Source organism: Paramisgurnus dabryanus, chromosome 9 (assembly GCF_030506205.2).
Source record: "Paramisgurnus dabryanus chromosome 9, PD_genome_1.1, whole genome shotgun sequence".
Lineage (NCBI taxonomy): Eukaryota > Metazoa > Chordata > Actinopteri > Cypriniformes > Cobitidae > Paramisgurnus > Paramisgurnus dabryanus.
The window spans coordinates 40,134,131-40,157,027 of NC_133345.1; the positions used below are offsets into that span (position 1 = coordinate 40,134,131).

Consider the following 22,897-nt stretch of genomic DNA (forward strand, 5'->3'; position numbering starts at 1 on the left):
ACTGCCATTGCATCATCCAGGTGATGGTTAAGGAGAGCCTCTTGTTGTTATGCACTCGCTGGGTTATTTTCAACCCAAAAAAGGCACGAACCCAATCTTGTTGGGTCTTATTGTAATTAAATCTATGCTGGGTTAATTTAACCCATTGTTTGGCCAAGTATAAAAACTTTCTGGGTTCACTTTTTTCCCAACGGCTGGGATTGTGCGTTTTTGACTCAAATAACCCATCTTTTTTGTTTTGAGTGTTTGTAAAGAGACACTATATACAAATGTACATTAACTTTATAAAGTCAAGCTGTGAATAGCTTACCTACATGGAATCTGAAAGTCCTAAATGTAAAATCAATGTTTTTTGATATTTGTTTAAGGGCCTTATCTTTCACAAAGTCTTATTTCTTATTTACCTTATATTTAAAGAGTAATATATTATAAATCATAATTTATATAATTTTATAAAAAAAAACTCATTGATATCAATCTTTGACGTGATTTCACTCGGTTAAAGATATCAAGATAATATTTTCACTGAATGGTCTTTATGTATGCACTCAAAAAAATGCTGGGTTGTTTTTAGCCCATGGCTGGGTCACTATTGGACAAAACACACTGCCGGGTTAAAATGACCCAACTGCTGGGTTGTTTTAACTCAATTGCTGGGTTATTGTCAATCATCCATGTTGAAACAACCCAGCAGTTGGGTTAAAATAACCCAGCAGTTGGGTCATTTTAACCCGGCAGTGTGTTCTGTCCAATAGTGGACCCAGCCCTGGGTTAAAAACAACCCAGCATTTTTTAGAGTGTGGATGATTTTATGTAAAAAACAGTAAATCACAAAAAATGACACCGACTGGGACACAAATGACAAACCAAATGGCATCTGCAAGCAAATAACTTTTTTTACATTTATGCTATTTTAATAATTTAATATTTTGTTCATTTAGTTTGATGTACACTCTAAAAAATGTCTGGGTTGTTTTTAACCCATGTACGCTGGGTAAATATTGGACAGAACACAGTGCTGGGTTAAAGATGACCCAAAAGGCAGAAGACACTTTTTGTTTTCATTCTGAACTGCTATTTTTTACTTGTGCAATATAAAATACTGCAATACTGCCATTGTGTAAATTTAAGGCCTTGTTGGGTTAATAAATAAACCTATGCTGGGTTGTTTCAACTCATGGTTGGGTTAACAACAACCCAGCATACACTCTTGAGAAAATGGTTCTTCAAAGGTTCTGAAACAATGATAATGGTTCTATATAGAACCATAGCTTACCGAAGAACCCTTTTTTTGCTGAAATGGTTCTTTGTCTTGGCAAAAGGGTTCTTTAATTCCCGCCCTTTTTTTATTTTAAATTTAGTCAGTTATTTTGAGGCTGCCTCCTGATTATTTTCACCTTTAAAAGCCCTGAATCATCAGTCCTGCTGAACCGCCTGCAGACTAACAACACAAACAGGTAAGAGAATCTTAAAAATTCATGAGGTGTCATACAATAATAAATATGTGTATTAAAATCACAATCAAAATAAATATTTGACTTATTATGCAAATATAACAAATCACTACTCAAATGAGATATGGATGATAAATAACTGCTTTAAAAATTAAATAAATTAACAATAAAATTTGGCAAAGACAATGACTCTAAATAGACAACAATTACATCAAATAATCATTAAAATCATGACATATGCCACATCAAAACATGCAAATGATAATAATTACTGAATATTAACATATTATGGCATTACATTCAGATGTAAACACTTTAGCACAAACAGATAGACGGCATAGAATACAAATGAATGGGATGTTAATAATACATTACTAACTAAAAGTCAATAGGATTGTGTCAATGTTTATAGAAGCTAACAAAAAAGTCCATATTTTGTTTGCTGGCTCATTGTACAGTACATACTCCAATACTCCATCCAATGTTCTTTGATTTGTGGCAGTGACGTTTAACATTTGTTCAGATAAGAGTAAGATAAGAGATGGTCTGTTATTGTCATGTTGATCTTAAGACACAGGCTGTGATTACCTGAGATTTTCCATCACTTTGCAGTGGTCTTCATTTGGTGGACTGTACAAGGTTGAGCATCAGGCCGAACAAGATTTTGATCTGTCGGTCATGGGTGAAAGAATAAAACATTGAGACAAAACAAGTTAATATTCGCCTGGAATTTGCGTACATACTGTACGTAAAACAGATTCTACCACATTCTTCTGATAATTAGTTTAATAAAGTTAATGTACAATATACATGTATTAGCTTTTAAACACTTTAACAAATCATTATCCTAAGTTATTGTTAAAGCAGAGTCAAATATATCATTTAAAACAGTATGAAGCTTACCTCTTATAAAGGGAATGAAGCTTACAGTATAAAGTTTGCCTGTTATAAAATAAATAAATTACAATACAATTAAATTTTCAAAATGTTTTTAACAGTAAATGATGATTATTTTACTATCTTACCTGTTTGTGTTGTTAGTCTGCAGGCGGTTCAGTAGGACTGATGATTCAGGGCTTTTACAGGTGAAAATAATCAGGAGGCAGCTTGAAAATTAACGACTAAATTTAAAATAAAAAAAGGAAGGAAATGAAGAACCCTTTTGCCAAAACAAAGAACCATTTCAGCAAAAAAGGGTTCTTCAGTAAGCTATGGTTCTATATGGAACCATTATCATCGTTTCAGAACCTTTGAAGAACCATTTTTCTTTAGAGTGTAGTCCTGGATTAATCTAAACCCTGTTCGGGAAACTGCCCCTTAATGTTTATAAGACTAAAACATTTATGTAGCCTAAACCAGAGGTGGCCAAACTAGGGCCCACAGGCACTTTTATCCAGCTCATGAAGCAGTTTATAATTATATTAAAAATTGTGGGCCCTATTTTAACGATCTAAGCGCATGGTCTAAAGCGCACGCCACACAGTCTAAAAGGGTTGTTCCTATTCTCGTAATGAGTAATGGGTTTGTTTTGGGTGTAATGTTCAATAAATCAATCAATACATAAATGAGAGTCTCATCTCCCATCCCCTTTAAAAGCAGTTGCGCTCGCGCCATGCCAATTCCCTATTTACATCGCGGAATTTGTAAACTAAGTGGAAAAAGAAGACCACCAGTTTAAGATTGATGTTAAAAAAAATGTGTTTTTATTTGTATTGAAATTTTTATTTTTGGCATTAAAACCTTTAAAGGAACAGTACGTAGGATTGTGGCCAAAACTGGTATTGCAATCACAAAACATGTGGCTAAAACTGGTACTGCAATCACACAACTGTGGCCAATACACAAAATGACAACATCAACATCAGTTGAGGGCTGCAACTCCACTTTTTAAATGACAATATCCTGGCCAGACGACTGTTGTCAGTGATATAAGTATTTGAAATGAAAATAATTTCTTAATGTCTAGTGACATATCAGGGCCATTTTATGATTAATTGATATACATTTCTTACATACTGTTCCTTTAAAAGTCGTTTTCTTTCTGTCATGGAAGTAAAAATAACAGGCTTTCAATTGCTGTAAATATGGATAGCCTACATCAGGGTTCCCCAAATCTTACCCTGGAGGGCCAGAGCACTACAGAGATTAGGTCCAACCATAATCAAACTTACCCACCTGTGACTGTCTAGTGATCATGAAGACCTTGGCTGCGTCCGAAAACTCAAGGCAGTGACTCGTTGCCTTGCTGCCTCATGAGGAAATGACTTCGGAGGAATGAAGGCAGCTCAGAGAAAGACTTTCAGACACACTTCAAAGGCAGCGTGTTTGAAATATAAACAGAGAGCGCCTTTGTTCTCATGTCATCATTTTCACAGGTACAAAGTTATCATCATATACAATAAATCCATGGGGTAGCATCAAAAAACATTTAAAAATTGATGCAATATTTGCATTTGTTTAAAGCGAAACATTTAATTACTTACGAGGCTGCAGGTGAAGCAGCTCTTTACGCCTTCTAACGTCTCATAATCGGTCCTCATTTATGTCCAAGAGACTCAATAATAATCTTTTACATTTTAATCCTTTAATTTTTATATTTAAAAACGTTTGTGTGCTGTCCATGTGTGTGATAAGCAAAAACACGTTGTCGTCCCGTTTATAGGCACATATTACTAATGCACTCATTAAATAACAATAACAATATTGCACCATTGACTTTAGACTTTAGACCAGGTTTTAGTTGGTCAATGGCCTAGTCACCTCAAAAAAGCAACTTGCCAACAAAGCACATGAACACACCTTGTTTTCAGACCAGAACGCCCATGGGCTTACAATTGGGCACAAATGCATTTGGAATTAAAACATGATGCTGGACGATAAAATGACAAGTGCATCATGCCGAAACTAGCAAAAAACACTTGCATCACATATTGCACCTGGTGTATGATAGGACCTGGTAGGATTTTGGTCCAGAATGACTCATTTAATGTAATACCATCAACGTCCAAAAGAAAAAAAAATCTTCTAGAAAATGAGAAAAGGGCAACAATATAGAAAAATAGACACTGAATGTTGCGTGTTTGAAACAGAACAAACAGAAAAATACTTCACCAACATCAGACAGAAGCTGGTATGTGTTATTAGACATTTTTAAAGTTTCAAAACTGGTCACCTCTGTTTTTAACATCATGGTGATATGTAATAATTATCTAGCAAAGCACATTAAATAATTTGCCCTTAAAGGAACACGCCCAGATTTTGGGAATTTAGCTTATTCACCGGATCCCCCAGAGTTAGATAAGTCCATACATACCTTTCTCATCTCCGTGCGTCCCGTAACTCTGTCTGACGCAGCCCCCGCTAGCTTAGCTTAGCACAAAGTCTGGAAGTGAATGGCTCCAGCTAGCATGCTGCTCCCAATAAGTGACAAAATAACGCGAACATTTTCCTATTTATGTGTTGTGATTTGTATAGTCACACCGTGTACAAATAACAAGGTGATATGAGACACAGCTATCTTTTAACAGTACAGTATACATACTGGGAACTATATTCTCAGAAGGCGAAGCACTGCTACTTGGGCGGAGTGATTTGCACAACTCTGAGCGAACTCTCTGCTCCTCACCAGGGGCTTCTCGAGTGCTGTGAGCAAATCACTCCGCCCAGTAGCAGTGCTTCGCCTTCTGAGAATATAGTTCCCAGAATGTATACTGTACTGTTAAAAGATGGCTGTCTCTCATATCACCTTGTTATTTGTACACGGTGTGACTATACGAATCCCAACATATAAATAGGAAAATGTTTGCGTTATTTTGTCACTTATTGGGAGCAGTTTGCTAGCTGGAGCCATTTACTTCCAGTCTTTGTGCTAAGCTAAGCTAGCGGGGGCTGCGTCAGACAGAGTTACGGGACGCACGGAGATGAGAAAGGTATGTATGGACTTATCTAACTCTGGGGGATACGGTGAATAAGCTAAATTCCCAAAATCTGGGCGTGTTCCTTTAAAGGAGCATTTCACCCATAGAAACATTAATCTTTATTGAAAGTGTGTCATATTTGTAGTCGAAATGTAACATACATTTAGAATTAGGTGCCTATTTGACCTAGAAAAGGGGTGTTTGTTGTCTCAACAAAGATATTGGACTTCCTTCTTTCAATGATGCAAAATGATGATTTTTACATCATTGAAAGAAGGAAGTGCAACACTGAAATCTGTATTTCTCCTGTCTCAGTGGCAACTGAGGAAATGATGCACAACCATTCAAAAACATGACTGGGGTTCTAACTATACAAAGATTAATGCAAATGGATGAAGTGTCCCTTTAAGAAAACTAAGCATCCTTTAAGTACATTAAGCATATTTTTTATTTGTTGTAACCACAAATTTACTATGGTCTCACCATTTCATTTGTAGTAAAACTGTGGCAATACAATGTGATTTAATCTGCTAACATTAGCAGATTGAGGCTTTTCCTTATGGTGATGGCTCATAATCTTACTATGCTAAATATATTACTCAAACTGTGATACTATGATGTTTTCTTCTGAACTGCACATATAACTGTATGTATCCACAGGATACAAGAGATTTTTTTCTTCAAAATACGAAAGTAGTGAACGTGTTCATAAAAGTAGGATGTAGATAAAATATATTTTAATATCAATTCAATATTTTTTTTTAAATCTGTTCAATATCATTTTATACGCATTGCATTTTTATTCTTGCTAGCTTTTGTATGTTAAAAAATATTAAATATTCATATAACAGATATTTTGCCTAAAAATAAAATTATCTTTTTTGCAAATAAGAGAGTTTATGTCAAAACATTTATATTGTGCAGTTTTATGATGAATACTTGAGTGATTACATGCTATTCAAGTTCAGGCTACATTTAGCATTTTTCACTTTATTTTACACTTTGCTCGTGCGCCATCTGCTGGACATTATTGATATTGCTGAATTAAAACTGCAGGCAAAACTGCCTCAGCACCAACATGTGATATTACACTTCGACTTGTGATAGCTGTTTAAAAATGATAATGGTAATCATTTGACTTTTTTTATAAACTTTACTTATAAACTTTATCGTTATCTATACTATTTAAAATTGTAAACATGTTTTAAAAATATTTTGCAAATTATAAATTGGCCAATTATAGTGTTATCACATTTAATAGTAAAAATTTTAATACTTAAAAAAATACATATTTTAAAAGAATATGGTTTGAAAAAAATAGATAACATTAGTAAAAACTCTGTCATTCATAGCACATCAAGGGTGATTTTTGAGTTATAAGCTTGCCTCTGATCAAAGCCACAAATATAAACACCCACCAATACCCCCAGAAGCAAATAAATGAATCAAATAATATGAATACTGAGAGTTTTGATTGATTGATTGATTGCTGTGGAACTGTTTTACAGTGTTGTTGGAGAATCAACAGGATTGGGTTCATCTTCCTCTGCCAAGCAGTGCTGTTCTTGCTTATAGTAAATGATGAAGAGCTTCTTCCAGCCCACAGCTTTTCCCAGCTTCTCCATGTCTTCAGTTATCACATTAAAATGACTCAACATGCTCTTCCAAAACTCTTCACTGCACAGCTGCAGATACAATGATTAACACTAATAGCATGCATGTAACACAAACTGTACAAAAATAAACTAAAGCATAATGTGGTTTGTTCAAATTCCTATCTGAAGGAAGATCAATGGTACAAGTGAAGCTGATATGAGCAAAGATCACTAATAATAAAACACAATCAAAATGTAGTTCTCTTAAGTGTTGAATGTTGTTCTGACCTTCATAAACCTTCTTGAAGTTTGGCTGAGATGACCAATGTCCTGGACGGACACATAAGAAAGAACTTTTAGGAGCAGCTGGTCAGGTAAACGCTCCAGGTAGTCAAAGACTCCTTGGCACAGAGACAAGGTGTAATCCAAAATCCTACGTCCAAACACCACACCTAACTGCTCTACAATCATAAAACATGTTTTTTTTTTTTATTAAAGCATAAGTTACAAGCAGCTGCAATATACTTAATGTTTTAATGTTGAGTGTGTTAATAACACAAAGTGAATAGATTTACCCTGTAGTGCTGAATCCTGTACAAAGTCATTGTGGGACTGTTTTATCTCTCCTGGTGGTGTCCCTCTGAATTCACTCCGGATTGAGATCTTCCACCACCTCCATATAACCTGTATGAAATAAAGATATTAAAACTTGTTTGGAAATTATGTGTGTAATTATTATGTACATACATATGTACATTTAAGAAAAAAAAGTATATTTTTAACATTTATGTATGGTAATACTCCCCCCCCCACACACACACACATGCACATATATATATATATATATATATATATATATATATATATATATATATATATATATATATATATATATATATATACATATATATACAAACAAACAAAATATATATATATATATATATATATATATATATATATATATATATATATATAATATAAATAAATAAATATATATTTATATAAATAAAACCAATTGTAAAAATACTTTAGGGTTGGGTGTAAACTTCAGATTTTAGTAACTGGCAACCTTTTTAATCTGAATTGCAGTGAAATACAACCCACAAATTTTACTGGAATTTGGATCGGAATGACAAACAGGTAATGGCAATCATTCAAAACAAACAAACAAAAAATGTTCTTACACATAATAGTTTAAATAGCATTTCAGATATCCAATATAGGCTAATATCAAATATTTCTGAAAACATCCCATATGCATTTTATAAAAATGATTTTATGAAAATTCACACTTGTTCTATAATTCTTTTAATACCAATACATTTTATCTGTAATAAATCCTGTTAAATAGTAATATACCTCTTTTTGTGTGATAACAAGTTGGTAAAAGTCTTTAGAGGGAGCTGGACCCTGTCCATCGACTTCAAACAGGACTTCACCTAGCAGAGACGCCATTTTTGGACGCTCAGCGGTTGCCATGACAACTAGGATGCCTAAAGAAGCTCTGTACCGTTATCTATTAAATGTAACGATATTTTGCGACGTATATAAACTATATACAATTAAATTTTTTAAATAAAAATATTTAAGTATTTTTAACATTCAACAAAATTTGGGGGGGGGGTCACGACCTGGCGGATGGATAATATAAAATCCTGACGTATGCTCCTTAAACCTTTATATTCTCAAGCGCAAGGTTGATGTTAGCACACACTAGTCACAATAAATGCGATATACGTTATTTTTGCCGTTAATGTGGTTGTTCCGCCTTTCCGGATACTGTCGTTGTTTGTCTGCGGAAAGTAGTGCGTCGGCGGAAGCAGCAGACGCTGTGGTAACGGAGGTGATGCGGTGGCAGTTCGCAGGTCGCTCAGCTGATGAAGGTAAATCCGCTGACTGCTGCTGCTGCACTGTGTCTAACAGCTACTACAACACTGCAACAAATAGGTAATTACAACAACACTAAAAATACACGCATATACGTTTGATTGCAACGCAAGGGAGACGTCTTGGATCTTATGCGCATCGGAGCCCTTCGTGTGAATCAGCTGTCGAGTAATATGAGTGAGAAAAACCAGACGAAAAAGAAAATATGGTTTCCAGTTGTCATCTCTCGAGCCCTTTTCTTACGTGCCTTGTTTCTTTCTTTTGGGTTATGTGTGTGTTCGATTCAAGAAGACCACATGCTTTTTGTCATTTGCTTTGGTGGGGAAGCAATAAACTATTTGAATCATATTGACGTTAATTGCACGCGAAGGCGAAATGAGACCCATTTATAGGCCCTTTAAAATAGATACACAACATTTATTAACCATTAGCTGAGAGGCCAGCTAAGTAGTTCAACGAATATATAGTCACATTTTACATACTTTTGTTAATATTTTAATGTATGGTCCGATTTAAAACTGTGCTAAAATAGAGCTGTATTGTCCCACCAGATTGGTAGGAAATGAGAAATTAATCCAAGTTTGTGTCTAACGTTACTTCTGTTTCTTTTTTTGTGTTGGTAATGCCAGTAAACGTCTGAAATGGTGGAGGTGTCGTGCATCACGAGTAGAGATTTTTTATTGTGCCATCCAGGCCTGTTTAGGTGAAATGTTGAGGAGTGTAGTTTGCGGGTGCTGGTAGTTTTTGGTAGTTTGTTTACGTCTTCAGTCACTTTGACCTGATCTTGCCCGCATACACGTCGACAGGAGACCGGCTTGGCTCTGTAGCTTTACCATATGTAGGCCAATTACTGTCATCAACGGTACAAACTTTCTCTTTCTCATCTCTATGAAACTTAATGTTCGTATTGTGATGTGTGTTTTCTTTATTGATGTAAATAAGACTTGTTGTTTGTTTGATAATCGCTTGTCACGCTTCGTCCCTTCAGCAGATTAGCATCGGCTAGCCATACAAACAGCATTAGCATCAAAGACAGATGTCTTGAAATCAAACGAAACCTTGTTTTGATATTTAAGCACGTGAAACTACTTGAAAAAGCTTGTCCGACGTAATTGCTCGGTAATTTTATGCGTAGGTAAATACAATGAGTATTTTGTCTAATTTAGCATGGTTAGCACGATGCTAACGTTAGCCGAACACGATTGTCAGTTTGACTCCGTAAACATTTTGATGTAATTCACTTCAAGTCACCCTTTATCACGTTTTGTCCCTCTTGGTTCTTTATACAGCGATACATTTCAATGTTTCTGTATTTTGTAGTCGCCAATCACACATGTTTTGGATTAGCAAAAGCCTCTGTGAAGGGCCAGAAAACGCGAGACCGGTGTTCAGGGCCTCGTCATGAGAAAATCAACTTATCGTGCTGTATTTTGTTTATTTATAATAAAATAAACGCGTATGTACATTCGTGGTGTAATGGTGTTGATGGTTTGGTCGTGTAAAGACCGTAAGCGTATTTTTTGTTAATAGTTGTTTGTTTCACGGACTGTACAAAATAAACAAAAGGATCTGCACAGGCCTGTGTTGGCGATCGGCCTTCATGATCATGTCGTATTTTCATGTCAACAGTCCAAATACACACAACATCAGAAATAACTGGTGGAAAACGTCATTAAAACTGGCGTCGATGGTTTTTAGTGATATGGTTTTTATTGTTGTTATCGACATATGAAGAAATTAAACTCCTAATCATAGCGCGATCAATTCATAATGTCTTCTGGGAAGTATGAGCCTCAGTGATGTGTCCGGGGGATTTTGACATGTTTAGGGCCTGTTTGTGAATCAAATGTGGTTATGATAGAAATAAGTAATGAATAAAAAATATATTGTGCCTTTCTATTAATGTTGGGCGTTTTTGTTGTCTGATAGTTTGAATGTCATGTACGTGACTTGGCTTGCTGTAGTAGCTTAAAGAGGAAGGCCTTTAAGCACATCTAAAGTTAAAACACACACCAAGTTATGTCTAGATCTTAACATCAAAATATGTTAATACAAATATATGTTTTGATGTTAGTTACTGTGTGTTGCGAAATCAAGGATTATGTCAATCCAAACAGCAGATTGCGCGTCAGAGTCGCGCGTCACAGGTTCGGATCGTCTGTATTTGTGAAATGTGACGTATTGCATACATGAATGGTTTATATATATATATTAAATAACGAGGGAAACTATATGTATGTTATTATTGTTTCACCGAAAGCCATGACATAAAAATATCTATACTCTTTTTTTTTTTTTGGGCACCTAATATAAGAATATACACATTACCTAAATATTTATGTATATATATTTAATGTGACTTACAGTGGCAAAGTTAGAAAAGCTGTAGCTTGTTTTTATGCTAAAAATAATGGCTGTGTAGGTAAATGTGTTTTGATGTTTATTTGATAATACTGGTAAGGTAAGAGATGTAGGGCCAATACAGCAGACTGTTTATTTTGAGTCGTCTTATAATGTTTCTCATCTCTTTATTTGAGATTTTATTAAGCCTTCTTGTTTTTTTTCCTGAAAATGCCTTGCATACCAATTAATGATAGTTGGCAGTGATTTTACCTGTATTATTGAACAAAATGGCTGCCTCCTTAATCTGCAGTTGTAATTGAATTCCTCAATGATATTGATTTTTATTTGTATCATTTATGATATGGCACATTTTATGAGGAGACCGCAATGAAACTCTTCATACCTCATCCCCCATTCCCCTTACCATGATTGCCCACTTTCTTGCGACACTAGGCTGTGGTTTAGGTATTTGCACATGGTTGGTAAGTTTGTATAGCATATGCTGTCATCTGCATACTGGACATGAGTCCAGTGTGAGACACAGTCGATGGACGGACATTGTCCTATTTAACCCCCAAGTCCCAGTATGATATTGAGCTGACCGTTAGATGTATATGGAGTATATAGTTGATATGAAGGTTGTGTAAGGGAATCAATTTTAGACAAATGTGTAAACTTTTGTTAGAACCATAATGTTTCAAAACGAAGATAATCAAACACTTTAAAGTAGGATGTTAATTTATTGATTTTGTCTTTTACCCTGTTGGGTTCTTGTGTTACCTATTGCCTAAAGAATAGCAGTAAATAGCTAATTGATTGTTATTCGTAGGTAATTGGAAAGGACATCAATTTTTCCATTTAAAAGAAAATTATTTTTCTTTATGATTATTCTGTGCCACTTAAATACAAACTACTTTTTCTGGACTTTAAAGCTGTAGTCTACGATGTTGAAAATCGGTCGAGAAAGCCTGAGACGGTTAGTAAGTTTTAAAAAAACTCATCCCCCCTCTGTGCTACCTGATCCCTCCCACCGGGAAACGACATGAACAACGTCACTCAGTCAAGCTGTGATCACCGGTAGTAAACATCAGAACAGAGATTTACCGAGCAGTAAACACATAAAGCCTTGAAGGAATGAACACTTACAATTATGACTGATTGACGTTATTTACTTTCACAACAACGTTTGGCATACGTTTCCTCTCCTGAGCCCCGTTTCCTCTGGTCAAAAGTGCAACCTAGCGCACATTAATTGCACAATAATTATTAGTTAGTATTGCTAAGGTTTTGAGCAATTGTTATAGCAGGACACAGGGCATCTCGTTCAAATTCCATTCGGCTCGAACAGAAACCCGCTAGGCCTATTGAAATTCAAGCACTTTAATAAATATAATTTGACCCGTGATACGCGATGCTAAACGGCTATCATTCCAATGCCGACCGGCAGCATGAAGATGTTGTCAGACTAAAGATATTTACGCAACACCTCACACCATAAAAGTATAAATAAATGCGTACCTGCTCAACAAAACGTCCGCCATGAGCATGTTGTCAGACTGATATTACGATATTTATGTAACACCGCACACCATAAAAGTATAAATAAATACGTTCCTGCTCAACAAAAAATCTGCCGTGTCAGCGTCGGTTTTCAGTCCCATATCTCCCTGAAGCTTCCTCAACGGTCAATGGCGGACCCTATATTAATTCGACTTTGAGTCCGGTGTTTGAGTCTCCGTTTTTATCTCTGCTCTTTCTTCTACAGACTTGCTCTTTCTTTCAAGCAGGGGCCGCTTGCTGCTGTCGGTTTGTTTTGTTCTCCATTTGTGAGCTGTTGCTACTTTGCTAGCTACCACACACTGTCAGAAATTTCATGTCGCGGGTGGGGTGGAGACGCGAGCGCAAGGTGGTGTTTCAAGTGGAGCGGGGATTGGATAAGAGCAGTCGACCAATATAACTGTGCATTCACACCAGCCGCGGAAGAGGCGGCAAGCGCGGATGATTTACATGTTAAGTCAATGCAAACACGCGATTAGGCATACTGCGGCGCGGTACACGCGTTAGCCATGGCGCAGATGGCGCGGAACGAGCGAGTTCAAAAATCTGAACTTTGGCGGAATTCCGCGCCGCGTTAACCAATCAGGAGCTTGCTGTAGTAGTGATGTGATTACAGGAAGCGAGCGGAGTGGTGTAGTCTCCGCTGAGTCGCAGAAGCCCCTCCCATGACGCGGATTTCCGCGTGAATTTCTCGAATGACTAGAATTTTCATCCGCGGCTTTCACGCGAGAATGAAGCGAGTGAACTCAAATGTTCAAGCGTCCAACTACGCGCGAATAGCGCGTTTTTGCCACCTCTTCCGCGGCTGGTGTGAACCCACAGTAAGCTGTCCGGCCGGACAGCTTACATTGGTCAAGTTCTCTGCCGCTGTACACCCAATAGAGTGAATTAATTTTTTTCTTTCTTTTTTCTCTTCATATTGTTAGGATTTTACTGTAGAACCATAACCAGCATCTAAACAAGGTTATTAATAATGAACAATCATTGAAATCGTAGACCATAGCTTTAATAAATAGAATGTTTTAAATGGGTATGGGGTCTAACTGTACATGCATTTTTACCAAACCAACTTGGTAAAGGACTTCGGTTAGGTGCACAAGTGTAACGGACGCAATCTTTATCAGTAGTAGTCAACGGAAGTCTTGTTTTACGTAGTGCTGCACAATTAATCGCATCGCAATCGTGATGTCAGCCTGTGCAATTATATGACAGCAAAATGTTGCAATTATATTAAATAAATAAATGTGTGGACTTGTTAACACAAACTTTCTGATAACAGTTTGATGATTTTTCTTGCTGTTTAAAAAAAGAAAGAAAAATGAACAAAAAAGGCAGTGCACGTGTGGCATGCACGTGTGTTGCGTGCGTTGTTACTTGTGTGTGCGCAGCACGGAAATAACAGAGCAAAGATGGATGCAGAGGAGATTGACAGTGATATGGTAGCTGAAAAAAAAACTCTATGTCTGTTGTATGGCGGTATTTTGGATTTAGGATTACTGACACTGAGCAGTTACTACATCACGTGGCAATACCAAAACATTTCTAGTTTTACAAATACACATTTTAGCATTATCCCTAAACTGTGTGTGGATTTTGCTTAAAACCCATCAAGTTGACTCATGATACCATTTATTATAATCGCAATCGCACATCGCAATATTAGCATCAATAACCGCAATGGGAAAAATTTCCGAAATCGTGCAGCCCTAGTTTTACGTGTGGAAGATACTTCAAATCCAAGTTCCCAACGAACATATTGAGTGGTAGACCACAAGTTTGTTTAGCTACGTTTTTTTCATTCTTTTTTTTACTATTTTTCTGTGTAAACGCATGCTAGATGGAAGTGTTTGTTGTCACGCGTGCTATTGTTTAATTGTAGATGTTTACAATTGTTACTAATAAACTTTCTATAAACTAAAAAAATTCTTATGTTTCGCATTTCTTCTCCCTAACTTTAGCAAAATTGAACCGAACTGTGACTTAAAAATTAAGGTACGTACTAGGGCTGAACGATACATCAATTTCCGATATAATTTCCAGGTATTCCAAAAACATTTTAACTTTTCAGAATGACACAAGCGCAGCGTGCAGGTCATGTGACAATAACCTACGTGTCTAGCGTTTTCCACGCATTTTTATGAGCGACATGTGAATGGCCACTAAAACATGAAAAAATATAAAACATTTATCGCAACTCACATCGTCATCGCAACATTAAACAATGTCATCGCGCATCGCAACTTTTTTTTTATCTTTAGGTACTTACATCTATGTAGTCTTTTCTAATAATATATATATAGTTATATATATATAACTATCTAGTACTATAATTTTATCTAGTAATATAATAGTTCAGTTTTGTTATTTAAAACGGAATAATTCACCTGTGTCAGTCATTTAATGTTGTATATGCATCTATGTTCCACCAGTTGTCTTACTGAAGTTTATTGTATTTGTCTTTTAAAGCAGCAGATTGAGGATGATGTTTATCAGCATGAAGGACCCTAGCAAACACACACAGACAACAGCCGCTTAAACCTTTCAGCAACAAATACATTTTGTACTTGATGTATAAATGTAAAACAAATATAGAATGGCAATGCTTTTATATAATTTTTATATTAATATTTAACCCTAAATAATGAAATAGTGTTTTGTTTAATGGGCATGTTTTTGTGCTTTGCTTTGGTACCATAATTGGTACCAACAACTTTGAGTTTTACTGGTATTGGTACCGACCACTGAAATTTCGTGGCGTGACACTACTAGTAAGTACAGTTGATTTCTCTTATTGGTAAGGTTACTTTTACTTCCCCTTTATATAGTTTCTCAATAGCCTTCAGGATAGGTTGCAGTTTTCTGTAATTTTTCGTGTTGGGTAACCTTTATACTGCTGGGTTTGAGAGGGGTAAAGTAATTAATTCAATTCGTTTTTCTTTGCAGCACATGCAATCAGTGCCAGCCACTTAACAAGATGACTGATTGAAACAGGCATTTATATGACTACAGAATACTGGATATTGAGATTCCCAATAACTTACTATGTTATGCACTATGCAGTATACGGTATGCGATATGGTGGTGCAAAATTTTGGAAAAAAAAAAAATATTAGAATATATTTAAAAACACACCGTCTCACCAGTCTCTCTGCTATTTGTCTCTACCTAAAACTCAGATTACCTAACTTTTTTAAGTATTAAGTTATTCACTTATTGCATACCATTGCAATATACATATTGTATTATAAACCGTTTACAGTATTTTGGTAATTTCGATAAATCTTGCTGCCCTGGTATGCATTAGTCTAACTTTGTATTTTGTTTACTAGTTGTCACATAAGTGTCTGAACAATAGAAGTCATGAATACACTAGAGTTTCAGGCTCTTGTCCTATGAGGATTAGGGTTGTGCTGATAGACGATATTAAAGGTGACAGAATGATTGAACGGGGTATTTATCCTTGTTCTGTGATGTGACATGTAGACAACATTTTTTTGTTTGTGTCTGTAATGCCTTAGAAGCTTCCTAAAAACCTCTCTCAGATAGCTCTATTAAGGTGGGGGATTTTAAACAAGTGGTTTTGCACCTATTTGGCTCCCCGTACTGGCTTAACTTGCAATCTCATTACTGATTGGCTGACTTTGCTGCCACTCAAAAAATTTAGCAAATTATTTTAAAGTGGAGGGGCAGTGAGATGCCTGTGATGTCATAAGCATCAGTTTTTCAGATTGGGCCGTTTTCTGGCTGACATTTCTAAAAGAGGAATTTCTATGAGACTGAGATGTTTAGCATGTCTAGCACTTTTTGTATGTTCGTGAATGTGGGTAGACTACCATTATTCAACAAAGACACGGTAAAAATGGTTTTTCATTCTCTGACCCCTTTAAATGCTTGATAAATGAGTAAAAAAAAACACGAAGGAGTAAACTATACATAAACTAAACGCATAAACTAATATTCCCTCAAACCTGTCTGGTCTCACAGGCTGACGATAGCAAGGTCTTACTCTGGGGCATATGGGGCCCTATGATTTCTGTGATGCAGGAAAAACAGGGACGGAATCGATACATGAAAACGGAATTTACTCTATAGTGTGAAAATTCATGGAAACGTAGAAAATTTTCAATGTTGACTTTTACTATGAATTTTTTTTTAATGCAAACCATCAATAAACTGTTTAAATTGTAAAATAAGTTACATAATTAGAATGATTCAATTTACAGAATCAAAAAAAATGAAAAAAGAACAAAATGAAATCCAAAGATATTAAAAGGGGAAAAAACGGAATTTGTGAAAAAATGTAAGCTGCCCCCTATGATAAATGTTTTTAAGATGGCTGTAAGTAATGCTAATGAGGATAGCTTTGGAGGCAAGAGCATCCATATTTAACATGACATTACTGACCTGAGAGAAAAATATCTAGGAGTCTATATATCTAGGTCACAAGTTTTTTTTCCTGACACTGGACTAATATAGCATTTTATTGTGACAGAAATTGACAGAGTTTTGTAGAAGGCAGGACAGGCCCTTATAAAGCTCAAAATGTAGACTTCACATAAGCCTTTTAACTTATGAGGTACATTTGCATGTAATCAAGAGTTAAATATGTTGTGTTGTTAATCTAAAACCGCAACATTTCTGCCATTCTTGCATTAAAGTAGAATATTCATTAGATTAGGCTGTGTGTCTAGATTCCTGTGAACCTGATTTACTGGTTAGCCTCTATTCCTTTCCCATTTCTGCTTTCCTGAGCCACTGAGCCTGACGCATTATAGGATTGCGATATATACATGCAGTGTTTCCTTTAACAGAAATACAATACAGCTGACAACCAGTATCACCTATATTTGATGTTTTCCTGCATTTATCCTATACTTGAATTGTATCAATCTCTTATATTTGCAAATAAGATTCAGTATTTTTTATTATAAGGGGAGGTATGTTTTAAGATATAAACGGTGGCTTTCAATTATTGACTTGTGTTAGCCTTGCAAAGCCTTGTGTAGTTGATTTAATGCCTTGTTTGTTTTTCAAGGCTTTAGAAATAAAACAAATCAAATAAGAATGTTAACACTAGGGCTGTACGGTATTAACTGCAATATCCTTCAATACCAAGTATTGGTGACAAAAATAAAATGATGAAAAAGTTCCGGATCGTCTCCGATTGTAAGTATCGGATCGGTGCATCCCTAGTTTAGATCAAGCACAGAAGCTTGATTCTCAGTTCTCATCAGACCCTGTTAAAATGCATTGGCACCTATTGTCATAGTCTTTCATTTAGTTTATAATGATCTAATCAGACACAAACAGCAGGATGTAGGTGCGTTGGGAGTGTGCATCTCGGTGGTGTCTTGGTGATTGATGCTTCTTGTTGTTCTTTAGCAATGAACTGTGGAGGACACAAAGACATCCCCGCGGCCATTCTCTGTGTATGCTCAGGATGTGTCTTATCTCACCGTGTGTTATAATGCAGACCAAAAACACTGTCAGTATCGCCTCAAGCTTAATGGCATCATACATTAAACTAGAAATGGACACACAATGCAGATCAGGTTAGCGTAGAAGTCTTTGTTGTTTTTCTGTGTATGTCTTTTTCTTTTAAACTTCAATTGTATAAATTATCTTCCCTCACTTTCTACATCACTGTCTGGGTGTCTTCATGCGTCATTTGTGCATTGGTGGTGTGATATATATTAATATGAGACTTGAGTAAGGTCATTGATCTGTTGGAATGTGGAGCCGTGTTAGACTTTGTGCATGATTTGTTCTACCTAGAAATTGGGCAAGCTCAAAGCGTTATACGCATCGTTTACACCTGTATTTTGTGTCAGGTTTGTGTGTTGTTATATTGGTTATTTTGCATCCAAAAGCAAAAGCAATATAGAGCCCCTCCCTTAGCTTGCGGTCTCATTCTCCCTCATCCCGTTCTTCATTAGTTACTGACACAAAATGCATATTTTAATCTAATAATGAGTCCTTCGCAGTTCACAAAAACCTGTAAATATAGGATAGAACCCAACAACTTAACTAATCTTCCTTTATTTTCTCTCTTGTTACCAGTGAATGGTAGTATCTAGAAAGGGTATGTCCCTTCAGGAGAGAGGTGCCAATGTCCAACCGGCCTAATTCCAATCCAGGGGGGTCACTGCGCCGTTCACAGAGGAACACAGCCGCGGCCCAGCCACTAGACCACGCACTTGCTGGAAGGTGAGTTTGCAATGTCAAACCTTAAAACAATTTACAGTAATGTCGCTCAAAGCCTGGCTCTATATTTGTTTGGTTGGTTGTGTTACGGAGACACAAGGAGCTGTATTTGCCACATGGTTAACACTTGTATTTAACAAATGTCACACATTTATGTATCTCTTACTGTGTGATGTCATATAAACATTGAGTTAGTAAATGAGTCAGATGTTAATTGAGTAACCTATCTGATAGATTTAGCAAGAGATTCATTAGACTGACTCACTGAGACTAGTAGCTCATGAGCTAGTATGATTCATTACAAGAAGCATCCCATAAGAATAAAGAGGGGAATCTCAGAAATGTACTTGGTGCCATTATACACAGATATTTGGCATTGTATGTGCCATGTTTTCTTATCTGAAGTCTGGTCCTCTTTGCTATATTTGCATTTTCTTATCAAAGCTCTATTAACCATGCTGCATAACGAATTCCTCCAGTAAGTAATAGTTTAGCTGCCCAGCGCAGGATCATGCTCCTAACCTGCACAAATGTCTAGCCTATTCTGTTGGGAAGATTGGTGGGTGGAAAACATTGAGTGTAGATCTGCTGGTGTAGTCTTGAATTTGAGGTGTTCCTCTTTGACTCCCCATCCCACACTGCTCTCTACTGTTGAATTTCCAACCTCTCCAGGTTGCAGTCAGAGCAAGTAAACCAAAAAGCAAATTCCCCACCTGAAAGTAGAAGATCTAATTCTAAGGCTTCCAAAGCCCCGCCCAGCTCAGCCGCCGGCTCCGCCCGCGGCCACGCCTCTCGAAGGTATCCATTTTTCTCGTCTATTGCGTGTGGGTCTTGGTGAACATGCGCAAATGAACGATGTGTGTTTTTAAGTTCGCATCAGAAAAGCACAGCATTGTGTTGTTTGATATGTCTTTGATTTTCAGAAGTCTTTTTTCTCGTATTTTACAGAAACAGTCTCTCTATATCCGCCAGTTCACATACGATTCCAGATCCAGACATAGAAGCAGCAGGGACTTCAGGCCAGCAAGGGAGACGGGAGGGCAGCAGCACCCGAGCTCTTAAACGCAGCTCCGCTTCAGACCCCATCATCAGCGCGGCCAAGCGACCCAAAGCGTTGTCCAACCACCCCTCGGAGAGTGCATCCAGCGGGCAAACGCCTCCCACGGCCTCACTCGAACTTACAGAGCAAAAGAAGGCTCCAGGCACTAAGTCTAAAAAGAGAAGGTTAGCGACTGAACCGACCCCCAGCACGTCCAGCAGAGCCTTGAGCAAGAAGAGCGCGTTGTACCCTGGCCCCAGCGGGGGCCCTAGCAGCAGCAGCCCTTCTCAAAAGCGCAAGAAGGCAGACGCCTCCTCGTTATCATCATCCTCTTCCTCCCTCCCCAGTTCAACCAGCGCGGCAGGCCCCCTGCCACCCCGCATCGAGGCCAGCCGGGCAGCCAAACCCACCAAGCTGGCGTCCAAATCGGCCGCCTCAGCCAAAGCTGGGTGTAGCACTGTAACTGACTCCTCTTCTTCCTCTGCCTCTTCCTCGTCCTCTTCTTCTTCCTCCTCCTCAGCCGTCACAGGCACCAACAGCTGTGCCCCACAGGGCGCCAGGCTAAAACAGGGCAAGGACCAGAGCAAAGCGCGACGATCGCGCTCTGCCTCCTCCCCTTCTCCCCGCAGAAGCAGCCGAGATAAAGAGCAAAGCAAGGCGGCCGGCTCCTCCAAGTTCGACTGGACGTCCCGCTTTAACTCCAAAGTCAACCTGCCAAAGCCCAAACTGTCCCTGCCAGGATCGGCCAAGGCTGAGACCTCCTCCAAGCCTGGGCCCTCCGGACTGCAGGCCAAACTAGCAAGTGAGTGTCATGCCATCATTTATGTATTCGTTTTTAAAGAAATTCTCATTTACATAAAAATTCTCTTTTACAAAACAAAGGTAGTACCTTTACAGAAGTACTGTTAAGTTGTCTTGCGATAGTTTGATGTCATACGGCGATTGATCTGTGCTGCGCAACAAGCCTAGCATGCCAGTCTGAAGTGCCACTTCTTATCGAATTCGGTTCGTATCAATTCTCCGTTCTGGTTCCAATATTGTTTGGGAGAGAAAAGATAGCAAATACTTTTTGGGAAACACTTCAGCAGATTTCAACGTCGTCTGATTGGTTAAATTATACAGGAGTTCTAGGAGATGTGCATGTTGAGATATTTACAACACAAAGCCATCTGATCAAAGAAGAAAGCTGTCTTGTTTACATCGGTGACAATATACTTCATCAATGACGAATAACACTGCATGTATTTGAACATGTTTGCTGTGGTTCTTATACACTTTAGAAATGTTTGTTTATGAAGGTTGCACACGTCTGTTATTGTGGCAACATTTCCAAGCCCCTAAACATAACCCGTTACAAAGCGAAACGTAATTGGTTGCTTGACGTGTATGTCATGTGGCCTATTGGCCATTCAAAGCTGCAATGGTTACCAAACCTTTAGTAGGGCTATGCAAGACTAATCAATTGCTAATATTGGCTGTATCTGGTGTGTTGTATCAGGACTCGCGGCTTGTGTTGCAGCAAATGTTTCATAATTTTAGAGTCTGATTGCTTTGGCAATGTTATCATCTTTCTTCAGAAAGTTTGACCAAACTTTTAAACATTTGCTGAGGTCCTAGTGCCGATTGTAATAAACTGCGCATGTGCTCAATGAGATAAGGTTGTTGTCACAGGTCCTGGCAGATAGGTACAACTGTAAAATGGGTACAGCTGTTTCCTGTGCGAGAGTGACTGAAACAAGTGAGCAATTGCTATACGAATTCGAAATGCGCACATCCTATCGAATTCCCAGTTCTTTGAAGTTTGGAACCGGTTCCAGATACCCAACTCTTATACAAAATGTAATGCTTAATAATAAACATTTAGGTTTATTATGGTAGATTCATTCGATTAAACCTTCATGGGTGTTATAAATGGGTGGTTTTTCACTACAATCATTTCGGCTGTCCTTGAACCTGAAGGTTAATAGCTTGGGCGGTTTGAGAGGCTCTCTTCTGTAATGGCACAAACTGATCATTTTCTGACCCATCTTCAGTCTGTTTCTAGCCTCAGTAATAGTGGACGGGTTTATGCTCTGGTCAAGGCAGGGGGAGCTGGCTCAGGTTTCAAACTAGTACAGTGCCAGTGTCCAAGGCTAAAAATACCAGCCCGCCTCTGCCTTACAGTATTGTATGGACAAGAGTCCTGGCTGGATGTATGTGAAGGTAGGAAGGGCTTTTGGTGTAGTTTGTTTGCTGTGCGGATGAGCCTGGCATAGTTTAGGGGTTTGAGAATGCCCAAAGTTGGGTCAGAACGCTGGCATATGTGGAATCGAGTTGGTTAGATGTTTAAGATTGACACTGATTGAATGATTTGATTTTGATCGACTTAAGCATTCTGACCAAGCTAGCTGGAAGTGTTTACCTTGGTTAAGAATGGTCAGACTGTATTAGTTATGGAAGAAAGACCTCTAATGTGAAGAGTCACAGTAGGGCAAATGGACAGAGGCAGGGGGCAGTGCATTGCCCAGAATAGACCCTCGCTGTTAAGGTTTGACCACCAGACTGGAGCTGTTGTGATTCATCTGTCTTTACAGGGAAAGTGCTGTCATAGGTCTTTTAAACGTTTTGTCTTTTTTTCTTGCTTTATATGGTCCGTACAGCTGAGCGACATGAACAATTCTGTTCATGTAGCTCATTTTGTAAAGTAGTGCTTTAGCAGCCAAAGGTCATGGGTTCAAATCCAAGGGAACACACACATGAGATATATACTATAGCTTGAATGCACTGTAAGTCACATCTGCCGAATGGCGTAAATGTACATGAACGAAAAAACTTGTCAACTAGTAAAGCTTTGCCATACCGTATATATATCTGTGGCACCATGCAGAAAACTTGGCAGTCTGTTACAGTTATTTAGAGCAG

At 37.7% G+C, this 22,897-nt stretch overlaps 2 protein-coding genes across 5 annotated transcripts in view; one reads left to right on the forward strand and one right to left on the reverse strand.

The window, feature by feature from the left end:
- Positions 1 to 7,197: 7,197 nt before the first annotated feature.
- fbxo36a (F-box protein 36a) lies at positions 7,198 to 8,421 on the reverse strand. The gene is made up of 3 exons (XM_065265140.1): positions 8,326 to 8,421; positions 7,542 to 7,650; positions 7,198 to 7,427 (listed from the first exon to the last, which is right to left on the reverse strand). Exons 1-3 carry the CDS (start codon positions 8,419 to 8,421, stop codon positions 7,231 to 7,233), a joined length of 402 nt encoding a protein of 133 aa, XP_065121212.1. The 3' UTR covers positions 7,198 to 7,230.
- A 381-nt stretch (positions 8,422 to 8,802) lies between these two features.
- Positions 8,803 to 22,897, forward strand: part of trip12 (thyroid hormone receptor interactor 12) — a 44,424-nt gene continuing 30,329 nt past the window's right edge. For 2 of the 4 annotated variants that reach the window (XM_065265114.1, XM_065265117.1), the window contains exons 1-4: positions 8,803 to 8,913; positions 18,814 to 18,960; positions 19,630 to 19,755; positions 19,906 to 20,798. In XM_065265114.1, coding sequence (XP_065121186.1) covers positions 18,863 to 18,960; positions 19,630 to 19,755; positions 19,906 to 20,798 — 1,117 coding nt within the window. In that variant the 5' untranslated portion in view covers positions 8,803 to 8,913; positions 18,814 to 18,862. Of the gene's footprint in view, positions 8,914 to 9,557; positions 9,716 to 18,813; positions 18,961 to 19,629; positions 19,756 to 19,905; positions 20,799 to 22,897 lie in introns of those variants that run through there. The other 2 variants (XM_065265115.1, XM_065265118.1) reach the window with 2 other exon arrangements.